General features: G+C 36.0%; 2 protein-coding genes across 3 annotated transcripts; one reads left to right on the top strand and one right to left on the bottom strand.

Annotated features, from left to right (window-relative positions):
• The first annotated feature begins 7,904 nt into the window (after positions 1-7,904).
• Positions 7,905-9,795, top strand: Dsor1 (mitogen-activated protein kinase kinase 1). 2 transcript variants are annotated; one of them, XM_017629671.1, is made up of 4 exons: positions 7,905-8,152; positions 8,491-9,121; positions 9,206-9,532; positions 9,595-9,795. In XM_017629671.1, the coding sequence occupies exons 1-4, from the start codon at positions 8,043-8,045 to the stop codon at positions 9,706-9,708; spliced, it is 1,182 nt and encodes a 393-aa protein (XP_017485160.1). In that variant the 5' UTR covers positions 7,905-8,042; the 3' UTR covers positions 9,709-9,795. The 2 variants fall into 2 exon arrangements, with proteins under 2 accessions (XP_017485160.1, XP_017485159.1); XM_017629670.1 differs by having other exon boundaries at positions 7,911-8,152; positions 8,482-9,121.
• Positions 9,796-10,452: 657 nt separating this feature from the next.
• On the bottom strand, positions 10,453-17,141 carry LOC108373732 (kelch-like protein 5). Its single transcript, XM_017629669.1, has 9 exons — positions 16,776-17,141; positions 16,274-16,615; positions 12,790-13,153; positions 12,334-12,720; positions 11,975-12,276; positions 11,692-11,899; positions 11,493-11,615; positions 11,207-11,437; positions 10,453-10,814 (listed from the first exon to the last, which is right to left on the bottom strand). The coding sequence occupies exons 2-9, from the start codon at positions 16,519-16,521 to the stop codon at positions 10,737-10,739; spliced, it is 1,941 nt and encodes a 646-aa protein (XP_017485158.1). The 5' UTR covers positions 16,522-16,615; positions 16,776-17,141; the 3' UTR covers positions 10,453-10,736.
• Between the last annotated feature and the right edge of the window lie 3,927 nt (positions 17,142-21,068).

The following is a 21,068-nucleotide window of genomic DNA, read 5'->3' as shown; positions in this document are numbered from 1 at the left end:
GGTTCACAAGGTGTTGTATACTGTCGTATTGTTGTATGCTGTATTTTCATAGCATTACTAACATAGTTGTGAAACTTCATTAGAAATGTCTTTTGATGCTGGTGTGCCCAAAATTACTCAAATTTCAAATTAGTTTAATGTAAAGCAAAAAAAATCAATTCAAAAGTGACACCAATACAAATGCCATACACGTATGTATGTATGTACATGGTTGGGGCGGAAATGCCAAAAGTGGGAGTGAATATGTAGATGAAGAAAATAATATTTATGAACATAACTGCCTTCTATTTAGAAGATTCGATGTAAAAATTATATTTAAGTTTAGTGAATTGAAGTGCAGACAAATATTTGTATTATCAAACGATAAGAGTTTTACAAGTTAGCAAATTATTCAAAAAATACTTAACTATAAAAAAGGAAGTGATTCTGTAGTGATTGGTTCTAGCACATGCACAGTGTCGCACAAACGTATTGGCAGCAAAAAATTGTGTTTAGTATTTTGACCAAAATTTCGAGCATATGGCCACCGGCACTGGATCTTATGAAAGACATCATGCCGGTCTATCACGTCTTCCCACATAGCCAGCGTCATATCGCATGATCTTGGTGGCCAATTGACAGGCCCATTTCTTGGTACTATGATTCGGTCATCAAAAGTTCGAGCCAATGAAGTCATGGTTACAGTCGCTGTATGGCTTGTTGCACCGTCCTGCTGGAACTATTTAGCACTCAGGACGATTGATATTGATTAACATGGAGAACCAAAAACTCGTGAATCATTTGCCTGCTCAGATGGACGATTATGCGTACCGTTATATGTGCGAATTGCTCTCTAAGGTTGCCGCACAGAATGCGACGATTTTGATGAAATTTGGTGATCAGAGAATGTTTTGTATATTACGCTTATCTAGAAAGGTGTTTGTCGTGTTTTCTGGGGTTATCCTGTTTAGTATCACGATCATTTCTCACGGAAACGATCTGAATCATTCATTGATTAGTCAGTGTTACCAAACCGGACTGCCAAATTATCAGTAAACAAAGCATACAGAACGGATCATAAATTGAACCAGATCGCTATCATATCATTGTTGTTGCATTTGCGTGCAAAATTTCTATCCGGATCCCAATCATTGCTCAAGAAAGCGCAGCTAATATTCGTACAAGGTTGCCATCTTTAACGGAAAAGTGGTTTAAAATCCTCAATTCAGAGATATTTTTATAAAGGGTTGCCACCTATTATTTAATCGCATATGTGTTTATTAAATTTTTTGTTTAGAAAATTAAAATACAATAGTACAAATCATGGGTACTTACTAAAAGAAAGCTCTTAAAGAATGCATTTCGTATAAAGTAGGTGTTAACCTTCAGGATATTAGTGTAAGATTGCCACATATTTTCGATTCTAGAAAACTAAACTAACTAACTAAAACATGGAATATTTAAAAAAAAGGCCTGCCAACTTTTTTTGTAATAAACTTTATATTTTATTGATTTCAACCACCTTATTTTTATGTATGCACTTTTTATGTTGTCGTATTTTGGAATAGAGTTTCCACCTAATTCTTAATGTTATTTACTTAATTTATCATATTTATATGTACATATATAAGTATACATATGCACTTTAAAAATTATATGCACTAGTACTAATTTACAATGAGCGTGTAATCAAAACAGAATGGCAAAGCTAAACATCCAAATTTCTATTTTCGATAAAATTAAATATGAATTAGTTTACCATTATGACAGACAATGAACTTTAATTACGCGAAAGTTCAATGTACCCGTTCAGACGAGTTCAATTACGCATGTATATATGTATGTGTGTTTGTATACAGTGGTCGAAAAAATTATAGCTGCGCCACATTTGGACAAATTTTAACATCCGTTTTCGTTATTTTTTATAAAAATACAGTTCATTCACATTAAAAAAAAAATCAACAAACTTTCGTAAAAATTTTGTAGATTCTTTAATTAAATTTCGCTGAAAGTTTCTGAATATGCAGTTTTTAGCCCATCGAGTTCTAGTACAACAAAATACAAGTTTCAAATGGCTAAAAATTACGTTTAATTTTTTAGAACTTTTTTGTCCCATTTCCTTCCTTATAACGAATACTTACACACAATTTATTTTTATATGGAAGAAAACCGGGAAATCTTCGACAAAAAAAAAATTCTAAAAAATCAACGGTAATTTTTAGCCATTTGAAACTTGCACTTTATTCTACTATAATTGTGCATTTTCTTCCATGTATGCTCAAAATTTCTTTTTATATGGAAGAAAATGCCTAGCAGCGTGAGAAAAAAAATTAAAATCAACGTGACTTTCTTGAAACTTGAACGTTATTTTACTAAAATTTAATGGACTATAAAACTGCATACTTAACTTTTTTCTAAAATGTCTGAATAAAAAGGTTGAAATATTTGAGGGATTTTCGTAATATTTGTTGAATTTTTATAATTTTTGTGCAAAGTTTTAATGTGGTAGACTTTTATAATAAAATATTAAACATCAAATAGACAAAAGAAATGTAGCCAAAACTGGTCAAAATAAAAATTTTCTATTATTTCTTCCACCGCTATATGCACAACAAACATATAATACGTATATACATATATACAAAGATAGACATATCTATACCGAGCTTTAAGTACTTACAATTAAGTAAATATGTAGTATGATTACAATCATATAAACTTTCACTTTTTTACTCAGCATTGCTATCTCTTATTATTTGGCCGAAAAATATTGACGAATAACTATTTAAAAAAGGTCTTAGTGCCGTTTTCTGTAGTAACATTTAAGGTTAAAGCTCACTTTATATTTAAACGTTGCATTAGAAGTAAAGCTATGTCTAAAATTAAGCATTTTTATTATCGGTTAATGACGTATGTATGTACATTGTAAACCAAATTAAAACGGATAATAGAAATGCTTTACTTTGGACACAATCATAAATTTTAATGCAACCTATAAATATAAAGTTTTAAAGTTACAGGTGACTTGAGCGAACGACCCATAGTCGTTGTTAGCGATTAAAAGCGGTCGAAACTCGATTACAATTTAGCGGATTGATCCAGATGAAAAATTATACACGTTTTATGTTGATGAAAGCGATTTAATAATAGAGTAAAACGGAAGTATGGTTTGACAGCTTACAACTCAGTGCTACCAAACTAGCAAGAACTTACAAACTCCGATAAGTACTGCCTAACTAGCAGGTCCTTACAATAGGGTTACCAGTTAGGCGCGAANCGTCTAATAGTAAAATTTGTTATAATTACCACACCTTTCTGTATGGGCATAGTCAATACATATTTATGTACGAAATATTTGTGCAACGACAAGTGGGATGACGAACCGCTTGCCACTTCACTGCGCGGCATTATTTCATTTGGAAAATAACTTTTTAGATTTTTTTTAAGGTCGCTTCGTATTTATTAAAAGAGCCAATCCTTTTACTTTCCTTTTGTTGTCTTTTAAAGTATATACATACTTAGATAAAAAGAGCTGAGCACACGCAAGCCATAGGCGTGTACCACATGCGAGCTTAGTGCGAATATACACTAGGCGACAAATGAAAGTTTACACCTTGTTATAATATAATATTCACAATTATTTTCATGAAACATTTTTTTCCTTATTTATTTATGAAAATATAGTTCATTTTATAATATAAAGCATGTAAATCAAAGTTTCAAGCTTTATATAAAGTTAAAAAAAATCAAAAAAATGTCATCCAAATTTTCAACTTTTTATTCAGTTTCCTGAAAATTTTCGAGTATGCATTTTTATAGCTCATTCAACTTTAGAAAATTTGGATGCCATTTTTTTGAATTTTTGTGAACTTTATATAAAGTGTGAGCCTTTAATTTATATGGTTTATATTATAGAATGAAGTATAATTTTACAAATAAATAATACAAAAAAAAATCATGAAAATAATTGTGAATATTATATTAGAACACGGCTACACTTTCATTTGTCGCCTAGTGTAACTTACGTGCATACATATACAAATACTACATTTTAATGAAAGGGGAGTATATAGCCAGAGGATCGGAAATTGCTGTTATATATGTTCATAAATATTGTACATCTGCGAATAGAGAGCGGTTGACCAAAGTAGTAGGAGAAAAGTATCAACGATAGCTGAAGCGGAAGCAAATGCAAAAACCAGCAAATAAACGGACGAAGCAGCGAGGGTTAACGATAGAGCAGCAAAACATGAGCAGCTGACAAAGGACCCACCGGACACCTAGATAGGAGAGCAGAGGACTCCAGAGCACATACATATGAATATTTATTTGCACGTAGGCTGTATGAGTTACCATAGGAAGGCGAATGGAAGATGCAGTCGAAGGTATCTACTCGTTTAGAAATAGCCACAGAGACTAGAATATTAGAAAAAATTGCAACAAAGTGTAAAAGTAATGGTTGCGGATATTAAGGTGCGGTGGCATATATGTATGTATGTATGCAAATTTAATTTTTCCTCCATCTTTTGTATAAATGGGAAATTTGCTTGGTTTTAAAGCAATTTGTACTTTGCATGCGAACGTACGCTGCATGTATGAATGTATATGTACAAGAGCTTCGCAATGTGACTAGTTATTAATGAAAGTTTGTATAGAAGCTCCACTCAAATGTCAACGTCTAATTTAATAGAAAGAGTAATTGAAAAATTAAGGCTGCAGAAAATTTAAGCTATGTTTCCATAATATATACAAAGCGAACAAGATAAATATACATATGTATATGTTGTTGTTGTACATACATATACATATGTACATATAGTCAGTCAATAAAGTTTAGGTACAGCGAATTATTTGAAATACGATCAAATATTATTTATTTCGCTAATTTTTTATAAAAATCTTTTATATAAATTGGCAGTCATGTTTTCTTTAAACCCCTTTTACGTCTAAATCATACCTCTAAGGTATAAACAATTATATATCATTAGAAAGGTATTTTGATGCTGATGTGCAGACAATTTTTTAAATTTCAAATTAGGCGACCGAAGGCGTCGAATGAGCATTGAAAAGTTTATGAAAACAAATTTTATATACATAAAATTTATTTACACCGAAAGCTTGGATATGGACATATGCATATCAAACGAAAAGGAAATAAATTTTCTTTATACCAAAAGTACGATAACACTATCCTAATAAGGCTACTTTTGAAGAAAAGGCAGTTTAGAGCAGTCATGCCCAACGTTGGCAGAACTCCATAAGCAAGTGATCTGCGCTGTCAGAATTCCATATGCAAGTGCTCTCCGCTGGGCATGACTGGTTTAGAGGGAATTTTTTCAAATATTTTTTATGTAAACCACTTTTTATCAGAAATTTGAAACGCAATATACACGGACTATTTACACCAAAAGAAAGGTGTATTAATTTCCCTTAAGACTGTATATTAACTTTTACAAATGCTTCACTTTCCGCAAGTAAATTTAAGAACCGTTATAATCTGCACACAGCTCTGTTGATTCCTATTTTTAGTTTTTTTTTTCTAGCGAAACGGTGGGTATTCTTCACCTTCGCCAAACAAATTCTCAAACATCAATGGCAATTTTTAGCCACTTGGAAACTTGTAATTTATTGTACTTTAATTTAATGGGTAACAAAGCTGCTTGTGTTCTTAAACGACATGTCTGAATGTGACATCTGTGAATGTGACTTTTTCAATAATATGTAATTGCATATGTCTGTCAAATTCACAGTCTTTATTTAACTATTTAAAAATTGGATTTTTGTAAACGAAATAAACTAAACTCAGATAGAATAGAATAGAAACATTTCTATTTCGTATGTGCCTTTACACGATATGTTGGCATTTCCATATGTAAAAAGTGGCATGTACACATGTTAATACATATCGTGTAAGAACACTTTTACTTTGAAATCGAATTGAAGAGTTGAAAATTCTGAAATTTTTGTAGGTAGGTATGTAAAATATAAATATATAAAGTCGTCAAAACGTCGAGGTATATCGAGCCCTAACCGCCAAAATAACGTAAGCGACATTTTTTTCTTTTTGATGCAGAAATGCATCTAGATGTTCTAGGAATATTTCTGCAACAAAAAGAAAATTTTGAAAAACATGTCGCTGACGTTATTTTGGCGGTTAGGGCTCGATATGTATCCACAATTTATGTATCTACTGAATTTTGATACTCACTGTATGTATTTGAAGTTAACCCACCCACTTTTCCATATGTAGCCTAGTCAACCACCAAAACATCAAGCAATGCGAAGCGCACTTGTCACCGTACATATACAAACATACATACATATGTGAGAAAATTTAGGTGTATCCGCACTTACCACTTTAATTGGTGCAAATCTCTTTTATCGCCAATACCAGTTAAAGGAAAATTCCTATTCGCTGCCTCATAAGCACTTTAAAAGTTTTATATCCAATAAGTAACTTTTCTCCAACAGGAATTAGCAAGGAAATCAGCGACAGTGATGCTGCTTCTTCCACGATGCGTCTGCCTTTCCTCTTAAAATTTTTTGTTTGTTTTTCTCTATTCACTTGCACCGCTCCCAATTGGTGAAAATTGGAAACGTATACATAAATAACAATTTACAGCCGAATTTAAGCACAATTTTCATCAAGAAAAATTGGCGCTAAATACACAATTTTATTTGCAAAAAGAGATTTATATTTTCATTTACACTGCCAACGTTTCAGCACTACCCGTTTCGCCACTACCAATTCGACTACGTACACTTGCACTCGCGCACTGCTCAACCACACCAGCAAATTTTATCACCTTTTCAATTATTCATTTTATGCAAATAATTACACATGGAATATTTTGTTTTCATAATTTTTTAAGAATTTAGGAATAGATAATTTTACGCGTATCTGCACAGGCGACTTGTCCGCTCGTTTTCACCGATTTCTTGTTTTTGATTTTTTTAGACAACAAATTTTCCGTTCTTCTTTGGTGCTATTTCTGATTCGATTTGTTTCATTGCCATTTCATTTCACTAGAGACGTCAATTGGTAATCGGAATGATTTTCAGTGCTGACAAACAGAATTTAATAAATAAATCCAAATGTAGTAGTGGTTGGCAGTGCGCGCTACCATTCTGCGGGGCATGGGTTCGACCCCAATTTCCGAGCAAAATCAAAAGATAAAAACAAACAAGTTTTTTCTAATATCTGACGCCCCTCGGCAGGCATTTGCGAACCTCCTGAATGTATTCGCTGCTAAAAAAAGCCGAATTGGAGAATAAAAAACTGTTTGATTAGTTTAATATTCTATTTTTCGATAGGAAACGTGTTTTAATTTAAAATGTGTAAGAAACTTGGACCTTCTCTATAAATTTACGTTCTCTGTTGTGCAAAAGCACATTCACAAGATCCTGAAGAGCCCTATTATCTTCCCAACAAGTGCTTCCAAGTTAAAGCTGAACATAAGCAAATTTTGACAGCGATGTGAAACAAGTGCAACAGCTGTTTTTTATTCCCAAATTTGCCGCAGAATTCGTTTACAAAAACAAAACAAGTGCAAGGCGTCGATGAAATCAGCAAAAATCAGTGATGCTAACACAACTATTTCGACCCGTGCACAACTCCAAATTTTTTACATTAATTACACATAAATATTAAATAAACGTTTTTTTTTTTATTAAACAATCTTATGAAAATTTAAGAGCTCGTAATAATTATTAATCCTATTTAGTTAGCCTTGCTCTTTAATTCCCCTAGTTGTATAGCAGGGGAACAAAATTTGCAATTACTGCAACATTGCCAAGGAGGAGTTTTCGGTATTTTTGCAGTGCAGTGCGAATAAATATGAAATAAACGTTTTTCTATTTAATTAAACATTCTTAAGAAAATTTAAGAGATCGTAATAATTATTAATCTTATTTATGTAGTTAGTCTTACTCTTTAATTCCCCTAATTGTATAGCAGGGGCACAAAATTGGCAATTACTGCAACATTGCCAAGGAGGAGTTTTCGGTATTTTTGCAGTGCAGTTGTTTTTTAATTATTTAATCCACCCGACAAAATCAAGGATATGTCGAAAAATAAATTAAATTTAACGTTGCCTCCTGGAGCTGTGGATGCAACAGTAGCTGCATCGCAGGTTGTGCCGACACCGCCGTTCAAGACACCCTCTGGAACAGAGTAAATATCCAAATAAACACTTCTATTGATTTTTCACCTTCTGCACCTGCATTTTTCTTATTAAAATTTAATTTTTGTTGCTACTTTCACCTACAACGCCGGCGGAAAAGTTTTTAGATGTTGTTGGTTTTATTTGCTTTGATTTTAAATAACCTGCCTTTTGTATATCAATAGTAAATACTCAAATGTCGATATGGTTGCTTCCGTGAGGACAGCTCCTTGCGCTTTTCTGCATTGCATTACCTATCTTTTGCCTTTCCACCTATTTGTCTTAATTTTGTTGCTTTTCGGTTTGTTGCACAAAAATTCATTAAAAAGTTGAATTAAAGAAAACATAGTTTACTGGGGAAGCCGAAGACGAGCATCGAGGCGTTGACGGAGACACTAGAAGAATTGGAAATGGATGATTCAGCGCGAAATCGTATTAAAGTCTTTCTAAGTCAAAAAGAGAAAATTGGCGAACTTTCCGATGATGACCTCGAAAAATTGGGCGAACTGGGTTCTGGTAATGGAGGTGTGGTCATGAAAGTGCGTCACATACCAACAGAATTGATAATGGCACGGAAGCTTATACATCTTGAGGTGAAGCCAGCGATTAAAAAACAAATTATACGCGAATTGAAGGTATTGCACGAATGCAACTTTCCGCATATTGTGGGCTTCTATGGTGCTTTCTACAGTGACGGCGAAATTAGCATCTGCATGGAATATATGGATGGCGGCTCTTTGGATCTTATACTGAAGCGTGCTGGGCGAATACCGGAATCCATACTTGGCAAGATAACATTGGCTGTGCTAAAGGGGCTGAGCTACTTGCGTGACAAGCACGCCATCATGCATCGGGATGTGAAGCCGAGTAATATACTGGTGAATAGCAGCGGAGAGATAAAGATCTGTGATTTTGGCGTGTCAGGGCAGCTAATCGATTCCATGGCCAATTCATTTGTGGGCACGCGCAGCTACATGTCGGTAAGAAATCTACTTCATTTTGCGTGGTAATTAAGTTGAGTAGCTCAGATAACTTACACAGCCACACATTTGCACTCTTTACAGCCGGAACGTCTGCAAGGTACACATTACTCAGTGCAGTCAGACATTTGGTCGCTAGGCTTGTCGTTGGTTGAGATGGCGATCGGCATGTATCCCATACCACCGCCCGATTCAAAGACCCTTGAAGCGATATTTAACGATAATCCCGAAGACGGTCAACAGACAGTGGTGGAACCCAAAGTCATGGCCATATTTGAGTTACTAGACTACATTGTCAATGAACCACCACCCAGGTTGGAGCACAAAATATTTACCGACGATTTTAAAGACTTTGTAGACATATGTCTGAAAAAGAATCCAGATGAACGTGCTGATTTAAAAACATTACTGGTATATACAAACTAAGCTTGCTCTGAAAAATTAAGACTGTAGCTCATGTTATTAATTCGCAGAATCACGCTTGGATACGCAAAGCTGAGGTTGAAGAGGTGGACATTGCTGGTTGGGTGTGCAAAACCATGGATCTACCGCCATCGACACCGAAACGCAACACATCACCCAATTAAAGGTTTTTGATATTAAAAATGCATTTGCTTTTATTTTATTTATAAATATTCCAACCCCCTAATAAATGTACTCTATAACGAAAGAGATATGTTACTGTTTTTAGGTTTAGAAAAGGGTTTGCGGCCAGAACGTCGATAAAGACCAAGGACTAATAGCATGCTACTTTTTCAGCTACACAATCAGGGAAAAGCACAGCAGGGAGATACAATTCAAAACCTTATTAGGGATTATAACCTGAAGAGATAATGGCTTCTAATTAATTCCTTGATCTCTGTCGCTTTTGCGACCATGGAGAAGATACACCATTGCTTGTATTCCTTTATCATGCAGTCATTTGAAGAAGTTGGGAGAAGAGCGCTCAATGTAGCCGTAAGACGAGCGTAAATATTCCATTGACCAAAGGCTATTCTATCTTGTCTAGAGAATTAAATATTAGACAAGTGTTGTGAAGAGTAAGGTCGCAGTGCATACCTTTTTGAAATATCCTTTTATGTCGAATAATAGTTAGAAAAGTTTTTAAGTAAGTTATTGTTGTGGTCGAATCGATCGATTGCGTTTGTGTGCAAGAAAGCAAAGCTAACAATGCACAAATAAAGGTCCACAATATGCCCTTGAAACAAGACGGCTCCTTTGGTTGGGCTCAAGGTGCCTTCAACGTAGTGCACCAGCCAAAACGAAGTAGAGCAAGGCTAGACACTTGTATTGCGCATTGACTTCATTTCAAATACATACATAAGTATTCGTGAATTTTGTACATGCAAAATGTGCTTTTTTATTAAAGAAATAAATACTCATGTTCGTAAATTCAAAAATTAGGTTTCGAGCACACATACTTCCTATTTATACATAAATACACATATGCATCTATATATGGGCATGGCTGTGTATGTATACGCGTATGCGAAGTAAAAATCCATTATAATATTAAAAATTGTTTGTTGTTGATCCTTAAATCTAAATACTCGTATGGTAAAAAAATATGTATGTATGTATGATAAAAAATTTAAAATTTGTTGTATTTAGTTGCTTAAAGGTTGTAATAATCGACAAATTCAACGGTGCGTCTGTAGCACATCGGATTCAATCTGACCGGTTTCCATTTCTTCTACAAATTCCAAAGACCAAAAAAGGTATCGGAAAACGTAACAATGTGAAAACATAAAGAAAAGATAAAGAGAAGAAAGAAACTATCAGTGAAAGTTGATAAAACTGAACTTAACTCAATTAGAATATGTAACTTGTTTAAATGGAATGCATAAATGCGTACGAATGTTTGAGCATACGAGCAGAATACGTAAAATGCAAGCTTTTTCATGATGCAGTTAGCGCAGCTTTTTAAGTTTCGATTTCTAGAAAAACAATTTCAAGTAAAAAGACATGCGTATACGAGGAAATGGCTTTGCTAACTTTTAAAAGCCAGTATTTAAGCGATTATATAAGTCCGCATTAACAAAAATATATGTATGGATAAAGAAAAAAATGAATACAAGACTAAACTGTTGCATTGGGTAGTGGTGGCGTAGGTGGTATTATATTCGGTATTGCTACAACGCAAGCGCCAGCACGACTGTATGTCAGCGGTGCAGCTTGTGTCCACTCGTTTGTCTCAGCGTTGTATACTTCAACAGTCTTCAAGTAGTGATTGCCATCGTAACCGCCAATAGCCATTAGGCGATCGCCCAGCAATGCGCAGCCAATGGCATCGCGTCCAGCATTTAGCGAACAGATCTGCAGGAAAGCCAATATTAATAATCGGCATAGCGTACTTTGAGTAGTTGCTTACCAAAGTCCACGAGTCCGTAGCTGGGTCGTAACGCTCAACTGTATCTGTGCGACAGACAGAAGGATTACTGGCTGGGCAATCGTGCCCACCCAGCGCATATAAAAATCCATTTGAAACGGTCACCTGGAATAGGAAAATATTTTTATGCAAAGCACACCACGCCTTATACATATGCATATAAATATTCAATTTTACTTACCCCCACACCTCCCCGCCGTTTATTCATAGGTGCGCGCATAGTCCATTTGTTTGTGTGTGGATCGTAGCATTCGATTGAACGATGACATACGGAACCATCTCGCCCGCCAACGACATACAAACGTCCACCAAGCACTGCAACTCCAGCAGTAGACCGCATGGAAGACATAGACGCTACGTAGCTCCAAGTGCGTGTGGTTGGATCCCAACTTAAAGTTTTCAAAAATAAAATATACGTTTGTTTTTGTGTATATTCTCGTATATTCTGTAATATCTACGCTTACCGCTCTACAGTTGACAAATAACTCCAGCCATCATGCCCACCAACTGCATAAAGTGGGCCTTCCAGCACGGCTACACCTAAGCCGTGGCGATGTGTACCCATAGGATTCAGCGCTGTCCACGCCATTGTGTTTAAGTCTAAACTCTCTACTGTATTGAGCGTTTTTAAACCATCGCGGCCGCCCACTATCACTAACTTATCATCCATCACAGCTACACCGAATTGTAAACGGCGTGCGGGCATATTCTTCCACACAGACCACTTGTCGGCGTACGGGCAGTAGCTTTCAATACTTATAGCGCCCTTCAGAGAAGTGAGAAATGAATAATAACACCTTTTTTCAGAAATTCAAAAATGTACCTTATGTGCATCCATTCCGCCCACAGCGAGTAAACGACCAACCGTCGATTTACGCGGCTTTGTTCGTTCCGATGCAATCAAAGCTAACAAATTTCGTCGTTCAGGCAATAAGTGCCACTTTAGCGCTTCCATTACAAGTTGTTGGCATTCATTCGAGCTGCAAAGCGTTTCAACGTGATCCATGATGAACGAGGGTTTCAGCAGCGGTAATCGCACCAATGCCAACAACTCAGGAATGTGTTTCTCCCGATTGACAGGATCATGTTGCACCCACATCTTTAGACTGTGCACTACATCCTCCTCGGTGGGAACATTGAGATCATCACTGGATATTAATTTGCCGAGCTGCTCGGAGTCGAGTTGAAGAAATTCTTGATTTTTACATACCTATAAGTTTTCCAAAACAAAAACCGCATCGAGTAAAAGCCAGTAACATCAATAAGTCAACATACATACCTGCATGAAATGCTGGCATGTGTAGGATTTGGCTAGACGCAGTAGGGTTGTGCAGCTCTGCCTTTCGGCAAAAAAGGCAAAACCTAGGCAGTTTGATGGATGTAGTTGGCGGGCGAGAAAATTGCAGCAGGCAGTAACTACAGCGTTCAACTGTAGCAAGCAGGCAGTGGCTAAAAGCGTTTCTACAGTATCTTCGCGCAATTCAATGTATCCCGTATAACAGTATTGTATTAGTATTTGCAATGCATCGCCATGTACTTCGCCAAGCGTGACTTCCTGCTCTTTGGTTTCACGCAATGAACCGGTGAACATGGCTGCAAAGTAGGCGCTCGATGCTGATAATACTACACGATGGGCAGACACTCTAGAGGATACACAGTTGAAGTATGGAATGTGTATGGAATTAGTAAAGAAAAGTAAAAAAAAATGCGTATGCTATTTTTATAAGTGTAAATAAGTATGTATGTAGATCATTAGCGCACACAAAGGGTGGGTTTTGGGGTTCAAACCCCCCCTAAAGCTAATAACCTCAAATACAATCTGTATCTTAAAACTAAGAATCCAGCTCTCAAGGAAATTATAAGAAATATTTATTATCATTTCTGTTGCTTGAAAAAGCGCTTTGCTTTTGCTGTAAATTTTCATGAGGGAATAAATATACGAGCATTTTTTTTCTTGAGAGCTGCAAACTGATTTAAGAAATTTAGGTAGAAGAAAATTTCTTTTCCATTTCTCGTCTGTCGTTTTATATGAATTTTTCGTTATTCTTCATGATTCAATTATTAAAGGTTTTGTAAGTAGCTTTTTTCTAAAATTTGGCACTCCCACCCACAGGGATGGTTTTTGGAAGCAGAAGAAAAAGGGGAAGAATTCAATCACACTTCCTAAAATGGGAGCTAAATTCTATAAAAACGTGTGGATAATAGTGAATGGTGGTATTTTAAAACAAAAACGAATTTGATTTAATTATTTAATTTAAACAAGCTTATTTACATCGAATATAACCCCCTATTGTTATTAAAAANCATCGTGGTTGAGATTTTTGCTCACCGGAAGCTCAAGCCCTACCCATTCATACCAAAATAACGTTATTTAGATAATACATAAAAGGTACCAGATAATTAGGGATAAATTAGAGAACCGTTTTGAAATAAGACATGATCCATTCTCTCCTGTAAAATTTGGGCAACCTCTCTTGTATTATCTAGATACGCGGTTTTGTACATTTTAACGACGATATATATTTATTTATATAGGGTACATCCCAGTTAGCCAAATGCGGAGCGCCACAAATATGGTGCGAAAAATGACTCCCGCAGCCACACTTGGAAGGAGCATTTTCGAAGCGCCACGAATATGGAGTGAAAAATGATTCCCACAGTTACACCCCCAATGAGTGTTTCCCGATATGGAGGGGAAAGGGAGTCAAAATGTTTTTTTTTTGTTTTGTTATTCTTTTCTTTGTATCTAGTCCGTAAGATGAAAATTCATTCATTTCAATTCAAATTCAATCGCTTCGCTTCGTCACTTCCGAATGTTCCTGGAAATGGAAAAGCTGTTGGATATAAGCAATACCGCATAAAAAATTACTTTTGGCTAACTTTAAAACTTTTATATGGAAAATTATGTAGTTCCGGCCATAGTGAAATAATATATACATATATATATTTTTTAACTATGGTTCCGGCAAAGAATTCAATAAAAAAAATGTTTTTTTTTATTTATTTCATAATTTTTCCTTTTTTACTGAATAATGGGCTGTATGAATAAAAACTAAGGAATTTATTTTAAAACGTATGAAATTGCTTAGTGTTTATTCATACGGGACAATATGTTAAATCATTTACTTTATAAAAGTTTTTTCAATAAAAAGAAATGATGCAAAAGTTTGAATACTTAAAAATTATGAAATAAATCACGAGCATTTTGAAAATCCGTAAATCCTCCCTTGCGGTCTATTAACGGAGCTGTCCCAAAACACTCCATCTAGGTTATCTTCGGATGATTCGGAGTCCTTTTCACAAAATTATAGCCAAGTAGAGGAGTCCGCACGCAGTCCGCAAAAAGTCTTTGGGGAATTTGTATGCTGCTACAACAACAACCGTTCCCACGACAGTCGGGTCTACGTAACCGGAACGACCCAGATTTATATCTGGCCAAGGACTGTCACTCCAGCAACACTCCCCAAAAAGTCTTTGGGGAATTTGTATGCTGCTACAACAACAACAACAACAACAACAGTCCGCACGCAGTCTTCGCGGATTATCTGCGCGATCTCTCTGAAATAACTCATCAAAAAGTCCTAAAGGCACACTTTTTTTTAGTACATATGTATACTGAGAAGGCACTTTTCTTCGGCGGATGTGCTCCTTGGAGACTCTTTTCGGAGCCTTCCTATGTAGCAGCATCAGCGCACCGCACAGGGAATCCAAATTGTGCATCTTGCGGTCCCTGCTGGTTGGCTGGGATATGTACATACATGGTAAGTATAAATTTGAGTGCATGCACATATTTCCAAATACCCTTAATAAAATAAAACGTTACTTCTAATTTGAGACTGTCAAATAATTACTTAATTTAATTAATTTATCGGAACATTAAAAGACTCACGTATGCAAGCCTTTTTCATTTTAGTTTCTCCTATGCTATTTGCTCGTAAAATATATATGTATGTTTTTTAAATTTCACAGTGCTGTTTGGCATACTGGTTATCAGCGCTCGAAACCCGTGTTGTTTTTATTTACTTTTTAAGCAAGTATTTTCATAGATATTTGTACTATTTACAATCGTGGTCGGCAAATGTATGTATATCAGCTAAATCAAAATAAAAAAACGACACGTTCTCCCGTTCTACGCGCCACTGACCCCTGCATACATATCAACACATTTAGCATCTGGAGAGTAGCAGTTTTTTATGCAATTTATTTATAATTTACAACAATCGCTCTCCATACATCACATACACTAGCCGCTCGCTGTCAAGTCAATGGAACAGGCAGCAGAATAAACAAAAGGGGAGACAAGAGTTGACGTAGGCTATCCAATTGTCGTACTAGCACTTCTTTGTTTGCGTTGAGTTTTCCCGTTTTCCTATAGCGCAGCTTTTTGCAGACAAAGAACGAGGCGCACTACGATTAGTGCAAATATTATACATACAAATTTGTACTTGAAGAGGATAGATAAATGGCGTGTGGTGGAACGTACAAGTAGTCTGGCATATCGCTTGTGACGCAGTACTCAAAGTCTCCAGATTCATTAGCTTTGTATGTACGTGTTTATAAATGGATGTACATATGTATGTACGTATGTAAATACCTTTCCCCCAATTCTTTGTTTTCTACGACACGCGACCTGACCTTAGCTGTCTTCATTAATGTAAAGTCTCTTAGAATTGAAATGTTTCTGTTTTTGTAACCGGAAGTGCATTTCATTTGCGATGTGAATAATTTGTATTTAAACATTGACATACATATATTTCACTTACCTCTTGCCGTCAATTCCAGCTATTAGGACTACATCGCAAAGCTGCTGGCTATCCAAGTACAACTGCAAACGTTTTAATACGCTTTCCGCATGATCACGGCATCGGAAATATTCATCTTGACTTACTGCAGATGTAAGGCTGCCCAAGCTGTAGTCACGCGTAATGGAATCTCCATCGGCCATTAGAGATATGGGTGCTGAAGAGGACGTCATGGAGTCACGACTGGGACTATCTTTGTTAGTAGACATTTTCGTGCCACAATGTATTCCAGTAATAAGTTTATTTGCGTGTATGCAAATATGTTTATCAAAGCAATTTATTGTCGGGAAGTGCGTTATTAATTTTGATAAGCCCTTATTAAATTTGTTTTTTGGTGGTAAATTGCTCTTTTCTGTTGTTAAATTCTCTAGATTGCACGTCAATGGGGTAAACAAAAAAAAGAGCACCAACACTTTGAACTGCAGCAGAGAAATGGCAGCGAGCNAGGAAATGCGTTATTAATTTTTATAAGCTGCCAGTGCCCTTATTAAATTTGTTTTTTGTTGGAAAACTGCTATTTTCTGTTGTTAATTTCTCTAGATTGCACGTCAATGGGGTAAACAAAAAAAGAGCACCAACACTTTGAACTGCAGCAGAGAAATGGCAGCGAGCAGCGCAGCGGCGACCAATTAAATGCACTTTACAAAGCGTTGGAGTTAACAAAACTAAGCGTTCCACTTCCTTATTGCGCGTATTTATTTTTGACGTGCGTTGCTTTTGAGGCAACTAAACCTATTGAAGCTGCTTTTCCTGATTCCATATATTTGGACTAGCAAAGTTATTTAATTGCATTTACTACAGGAAACGCGTACAATAGCAGAAAAGTGAACGAAAGCTGAAAATATAAAGGAAAGAAAATAAACGTTACAACCTTGCCAGCACGATTTAAGATTATGAGTTGGTTATGTTTCTTTAAATAGTGATTGATCCATGCATTTGTCGGTGATTTAATGGTTTAGTAGCTGTGTTTTATGATATTATAGACAATTTTTAACTATATTTCATACAGTTCAACAAATATTTTAAGAAAATTGTTACATTTATTTGTTGGCATATATAATTCCTTTAAGTTGGGCAACCACGTATGCCGAAGATGGGAAAGAAAACAAAAATAGAAGATAGAAAGATTGCAATTGGACCAAGGCGAATTTATATAAGGTGATAGCAGGAGTACAAAAACAAAAACNTCTGATTCCATATATTTGGACTAGCAAAGTTATTTAATTGCATTTACTACAGGAAACGCGTACAATGGCAGAAAAGTGAACGAGAGCTGAAAATATAAAGGAAAGAAAATAAACGTTACAACCTTGCCAGCACGATTTAAGATTATGAGTTGGTTATGTTTCTTTAAATAGTGGTTGATCCATGCATTTGTCGGTGATTTAATGGTTTGGCCGCTGTTTTTTATGATATTATAGACAATTTTTAACTAAATTTCATACTATTTAACAAATAGTTTAAGAAAATGGTTACATTTATTTGTTGGCATATATAATTCCTTTAAGTTGGGCAACCACGTTTGCCGAAGATGGGAAAGAAAACAAAAATAGAAGATAGAAAGATTGCAATTGGACCTATCGGAATTCAGAAATCAGAGCACAGGCACATGAACGAAAGACACAAGATCACGCGGGACGGAAAGAACGAAAAAAATTACTTTCTAGCTGCCGAAATCTCGACGCCATCTTTGCTGTAAGAAGTAAACAACGAAGAGAACAGAGAAAACCGCGAAATTGTTGAACGCATGAAAAATCGTTTTTATTATGCAAATTCTTCTAAAAATCATGCCGTTGTGTTAAATTATTCTTTATCTTATGTGTACACACGTTGTCACAAGCGAAAATGAAGAAAATTGCAGTAAAAAGCCACCACCAAATTGTAAACAACGAAGAAATGTAAATAAACGGCTAATGTCAAAATCGTTCAACTTTTTTCCTTAATGCGATTCTAACGGGCTAGTCTCCTGCCCGCGTGATCTTGTCTTTTTGGTTCATGGCACAGGCAGCACTGGCACTTCAGTTGTTGTTGTTGTTGTTGCAGCCGCTACAGCTGGCACTTCCGTAAAAATGATTGCTTCCGGTGGCATTAGAACTTTTTTATGAACTCGAGCTTAAATATGAAAAGATGAACAAATAGAAGCCTTTATTTTCTATGGGATATCAGTTTATAAGAATGACAGTGTTTTTCCACATTTCGGGTCCGTGTCCGAGGCTATACACTACGAACTTAGGTCTATTGTGCCCTCGGAACTCATCATAACACATCGTCCAGTCCCAATGGTCTGATGAATCCGAGTAGTTTCGAGGGATGTAGAGAGTGTGTATGCGTATGCAGCCTCTGTCCGCATCCTTACCAGGTGTGTTAGCCTTCTTCTCGCAACCGAAACGCATTCAAATAGATGATGCCTTGGGGTTTCTGGTGTCATAAGTTTGTAACGTGTTCCTTTCGTTTAAAAATAATTTGTCTCGAAATAAAAAATTACAGACTTATTATTTTTTGTAATGTTAAACTCTATTTTAATGTTCGGCTTCGGCCTAATATTGAATAGTAGCTAATATTCGGCTTCGGCCAAAATTCCAGTTCGGTCGGACACCAATACGGAATTAAGTTAAAATAAAATAGATAAAGACAGAAAATTAGTTAATAATAGAGATAACGGCCAGCTAACTTGGCTCAAACTGTGTCATTTTTGGGTGTATTTTACTTCCAATGGCTTCAAATTTTTCAATGGCGCGTTTGAAAAATTGTTAAATTTCAATATACTCTCTCCGTATATTATTTCATCAACTAAAATTTTCTAGCATTTAATGCTTACACAACTGGTTTCTTTTAATTTGGTATCGCACATTTGTATTGGAAATTTGGTTTTTATTTCATTGTTGAATGGAAAATAAAGCTATACAACCCTATCATGAGTTAAATTTTTCACTTTTCGCATCCGAATTTGTATTCGGGTGAAACTCACGATAATTATGATAATCGTCTTTCAATTAAAAACAACGGCGCCTTATTTGCCTCTTTTATTTTTCTATTTGGCACTTTTTTAACCTGAATGTGGAACCTCTTAACTATGGAGAGCTGGCAGCCATGCCAAAGAAATTAAGTACTAAATTTACCGGTATCTGGCAACATTGTCAGAGTAATGAATTCAGCAATCTTTGCCTTGGCTGAAGCCTATTCATTCAGCTACTGTGATGCCAAATCTAGAAAAATCTTATTCACTGAAAAAGTTTCAAAGAATATTTCAATTTATTTTTGCTTTGTATGTTTTTTATTGTAGATTATTTTACACATAGAAAACTTTTGATTTAAATAGCAAATGCTTGTAAAGACTAAAGGCTCTGTTATGCATACTTGGCATTGCATGCACTGCTATACCATTTTTACGTAGAAATCAAAAACCAACAGACTTCTACGTATGTAGTGCTGTGCGTTCGATAACCGATTACACGCGAGGCTCATTTAACAGATTTCTTATGTGACAGCTCTCAAGCCATGCCAAGTATGCATAACGAAGCCTTTATATACTGGTACATTGGTAGAAGTGTAATGCCATTTTGTTTGGTTGAAATCCAAACGAGGTAGTTTTCAAGTAAATTTAATCGGCAACACTGTAACGAAAACGACGAACGGACGAGGCTGGCGAAAAAACACACTGCGCTTATAAAATTTTTTCGCTGCTAAAAATAAATATAAATTCGAATATTTCTTCCCAGAATTAAAGCAAATAGAAAAAAGTGAGTGCAGGATAATGGGCATTAATACTGAAGTGTTTTCCAAACTCCCCGCTTTTGTGAAGTGATCAATCGATGTATCGCCATTAGCCGATGAAAAAAGTCAAGTCGAAAAAATGCTAGTAGGAGGTAGTGCGACCTCGTTTCAGCCCAAAACCCACTGTCGACACCACCTAAAATGTCTATTTCCAAAGGCTCTAGCCTATCAATCCGCGCAATTGGATGGCTGGAGGAAGCCATCGATACCATGACAGCCGCTCTTATTGTCGCTAACAAAGTTCAGTTAACAACGTTGGTGCCGCAACCACTGCCACTGGCGCAGTCGTTGAATTTTTCCACTTTCCATTTTGAGGAAAATATTTTACTTTGCGTAATTTTTGTATAGTTTGTTTTATGTGCGAGTCGCGTTGTGCTGGCTGACTGGTCGATTTGTTGGTTGGCGTATTCAGCGCTTTTAAAAATAGAATTTTTTAATGATGATTTGACTTTCAACGCTGTTGTGTTTCTGTTTTGTGAGACATTTTTTCTTGTGCGCGTTTTTGTACATTCATTGTCGTTTAATAGAGGCGCATTTTCACGGTAATTGGAAGAAAAAATATTCAAGGGATAAAAAGTATGTAGACGCCAAGGCGGCTGGTACAATTGGAGTTGTAATTTAATGGAAGTGTTAGTGGGACGGGGAAGTCAACCCACAAGTGTGAAATTATTTTGCTGGGGGTTGCAAATGAATGAGAGTTAACGCTGACTTGTGTGAAAATATCTGCGAATTTACATATACACATACCAAGCAAAAAAAAAACAAACACAACGCCAAAAATGTGATCAGCTGGCCAGCTTATGAACGAAGGAAGGATGCAGAGGTGAGGCGGCCCTCGTAAAATGTGGGTGGCGCTGGCCCCGAAGAACCATAACGACAAGGCGGCGACGAAGATGACGATGTTGTTTTATTTGCATTCAACTGTGCTGCCGGCGTCGGCGTTGTCATTGGCGTTCTGCAGTTCTCACAGAATTCGTGTATG

The sequence above is a fragment of the Rhagoletis zephyria genome, unplaced genomic scaffold (assembly GCF_001687245.7).
Source record: "Rhagoletis zephyria isolate East Lansing unplaced genomic scaffold, Rhagoletis_zephyria_1.1 Rzeph_scaffold_06986, whole genome shotgun sequence".
In the NCBI taxonomy this organism is placed as follows: Eukaryota; Metazoa; Arthropoda; class Insecta; order Diptera; family Tephritidae; genus Rhagoletis; species Rhagoletis zephyria.
Note: the sequence above shows the minus strand (reverse complement) of the source record. Positions and strands in the feature narration are given on the sequence as shown.

Excerpts from the sequence above, each read along its gene's own strand:
- Dsor1 (XM_017629670.1), top strand. The coding sequence starts at position 8,043 with ATGTCGAAAAATAAATTAAATTTAACGTTGCCTCCTGGAGCTGTGGAT. Across the intron at positions 8,153-8,481 it reads AAGACACCCTCTGGAACAGA|AAAACATAGTTTACTGGGGA; the intron begins GTAAATATCCAA and ends GTTGAATTAAAG. Across the intron at positions 9,122-9,205 it reads GCACGCGCAGCTACATGTCG|CCGGAACGTCTGCAAGGTAC; the intron begins GTAAGAAATCTA and ends CACTCTTTACAG.
- LOC108373732 (XM_017629669.1), bottom strand. The coding sequence starts at position 16,521 with ATGTCTACTAACAAAGATAGTCCCAGTCGTGACTCCATGACGTCCTCT. Across the intron at positions 11,616-11,691 it reads AACGGCGGGGAGGTGTGGGG|GTGACCGTTTCAAATGGATT; the intron begins GTAAGTAAAATT and ends TTCCTATTCCAG. Across the intron at positions 10,815-11,206 it reads CACCACTACCCAATGCAACA|AAGAAATGGAAACCGGTCAG; the intron begins GTTTAGTCTTGT and ends TGGAATTTGTAG.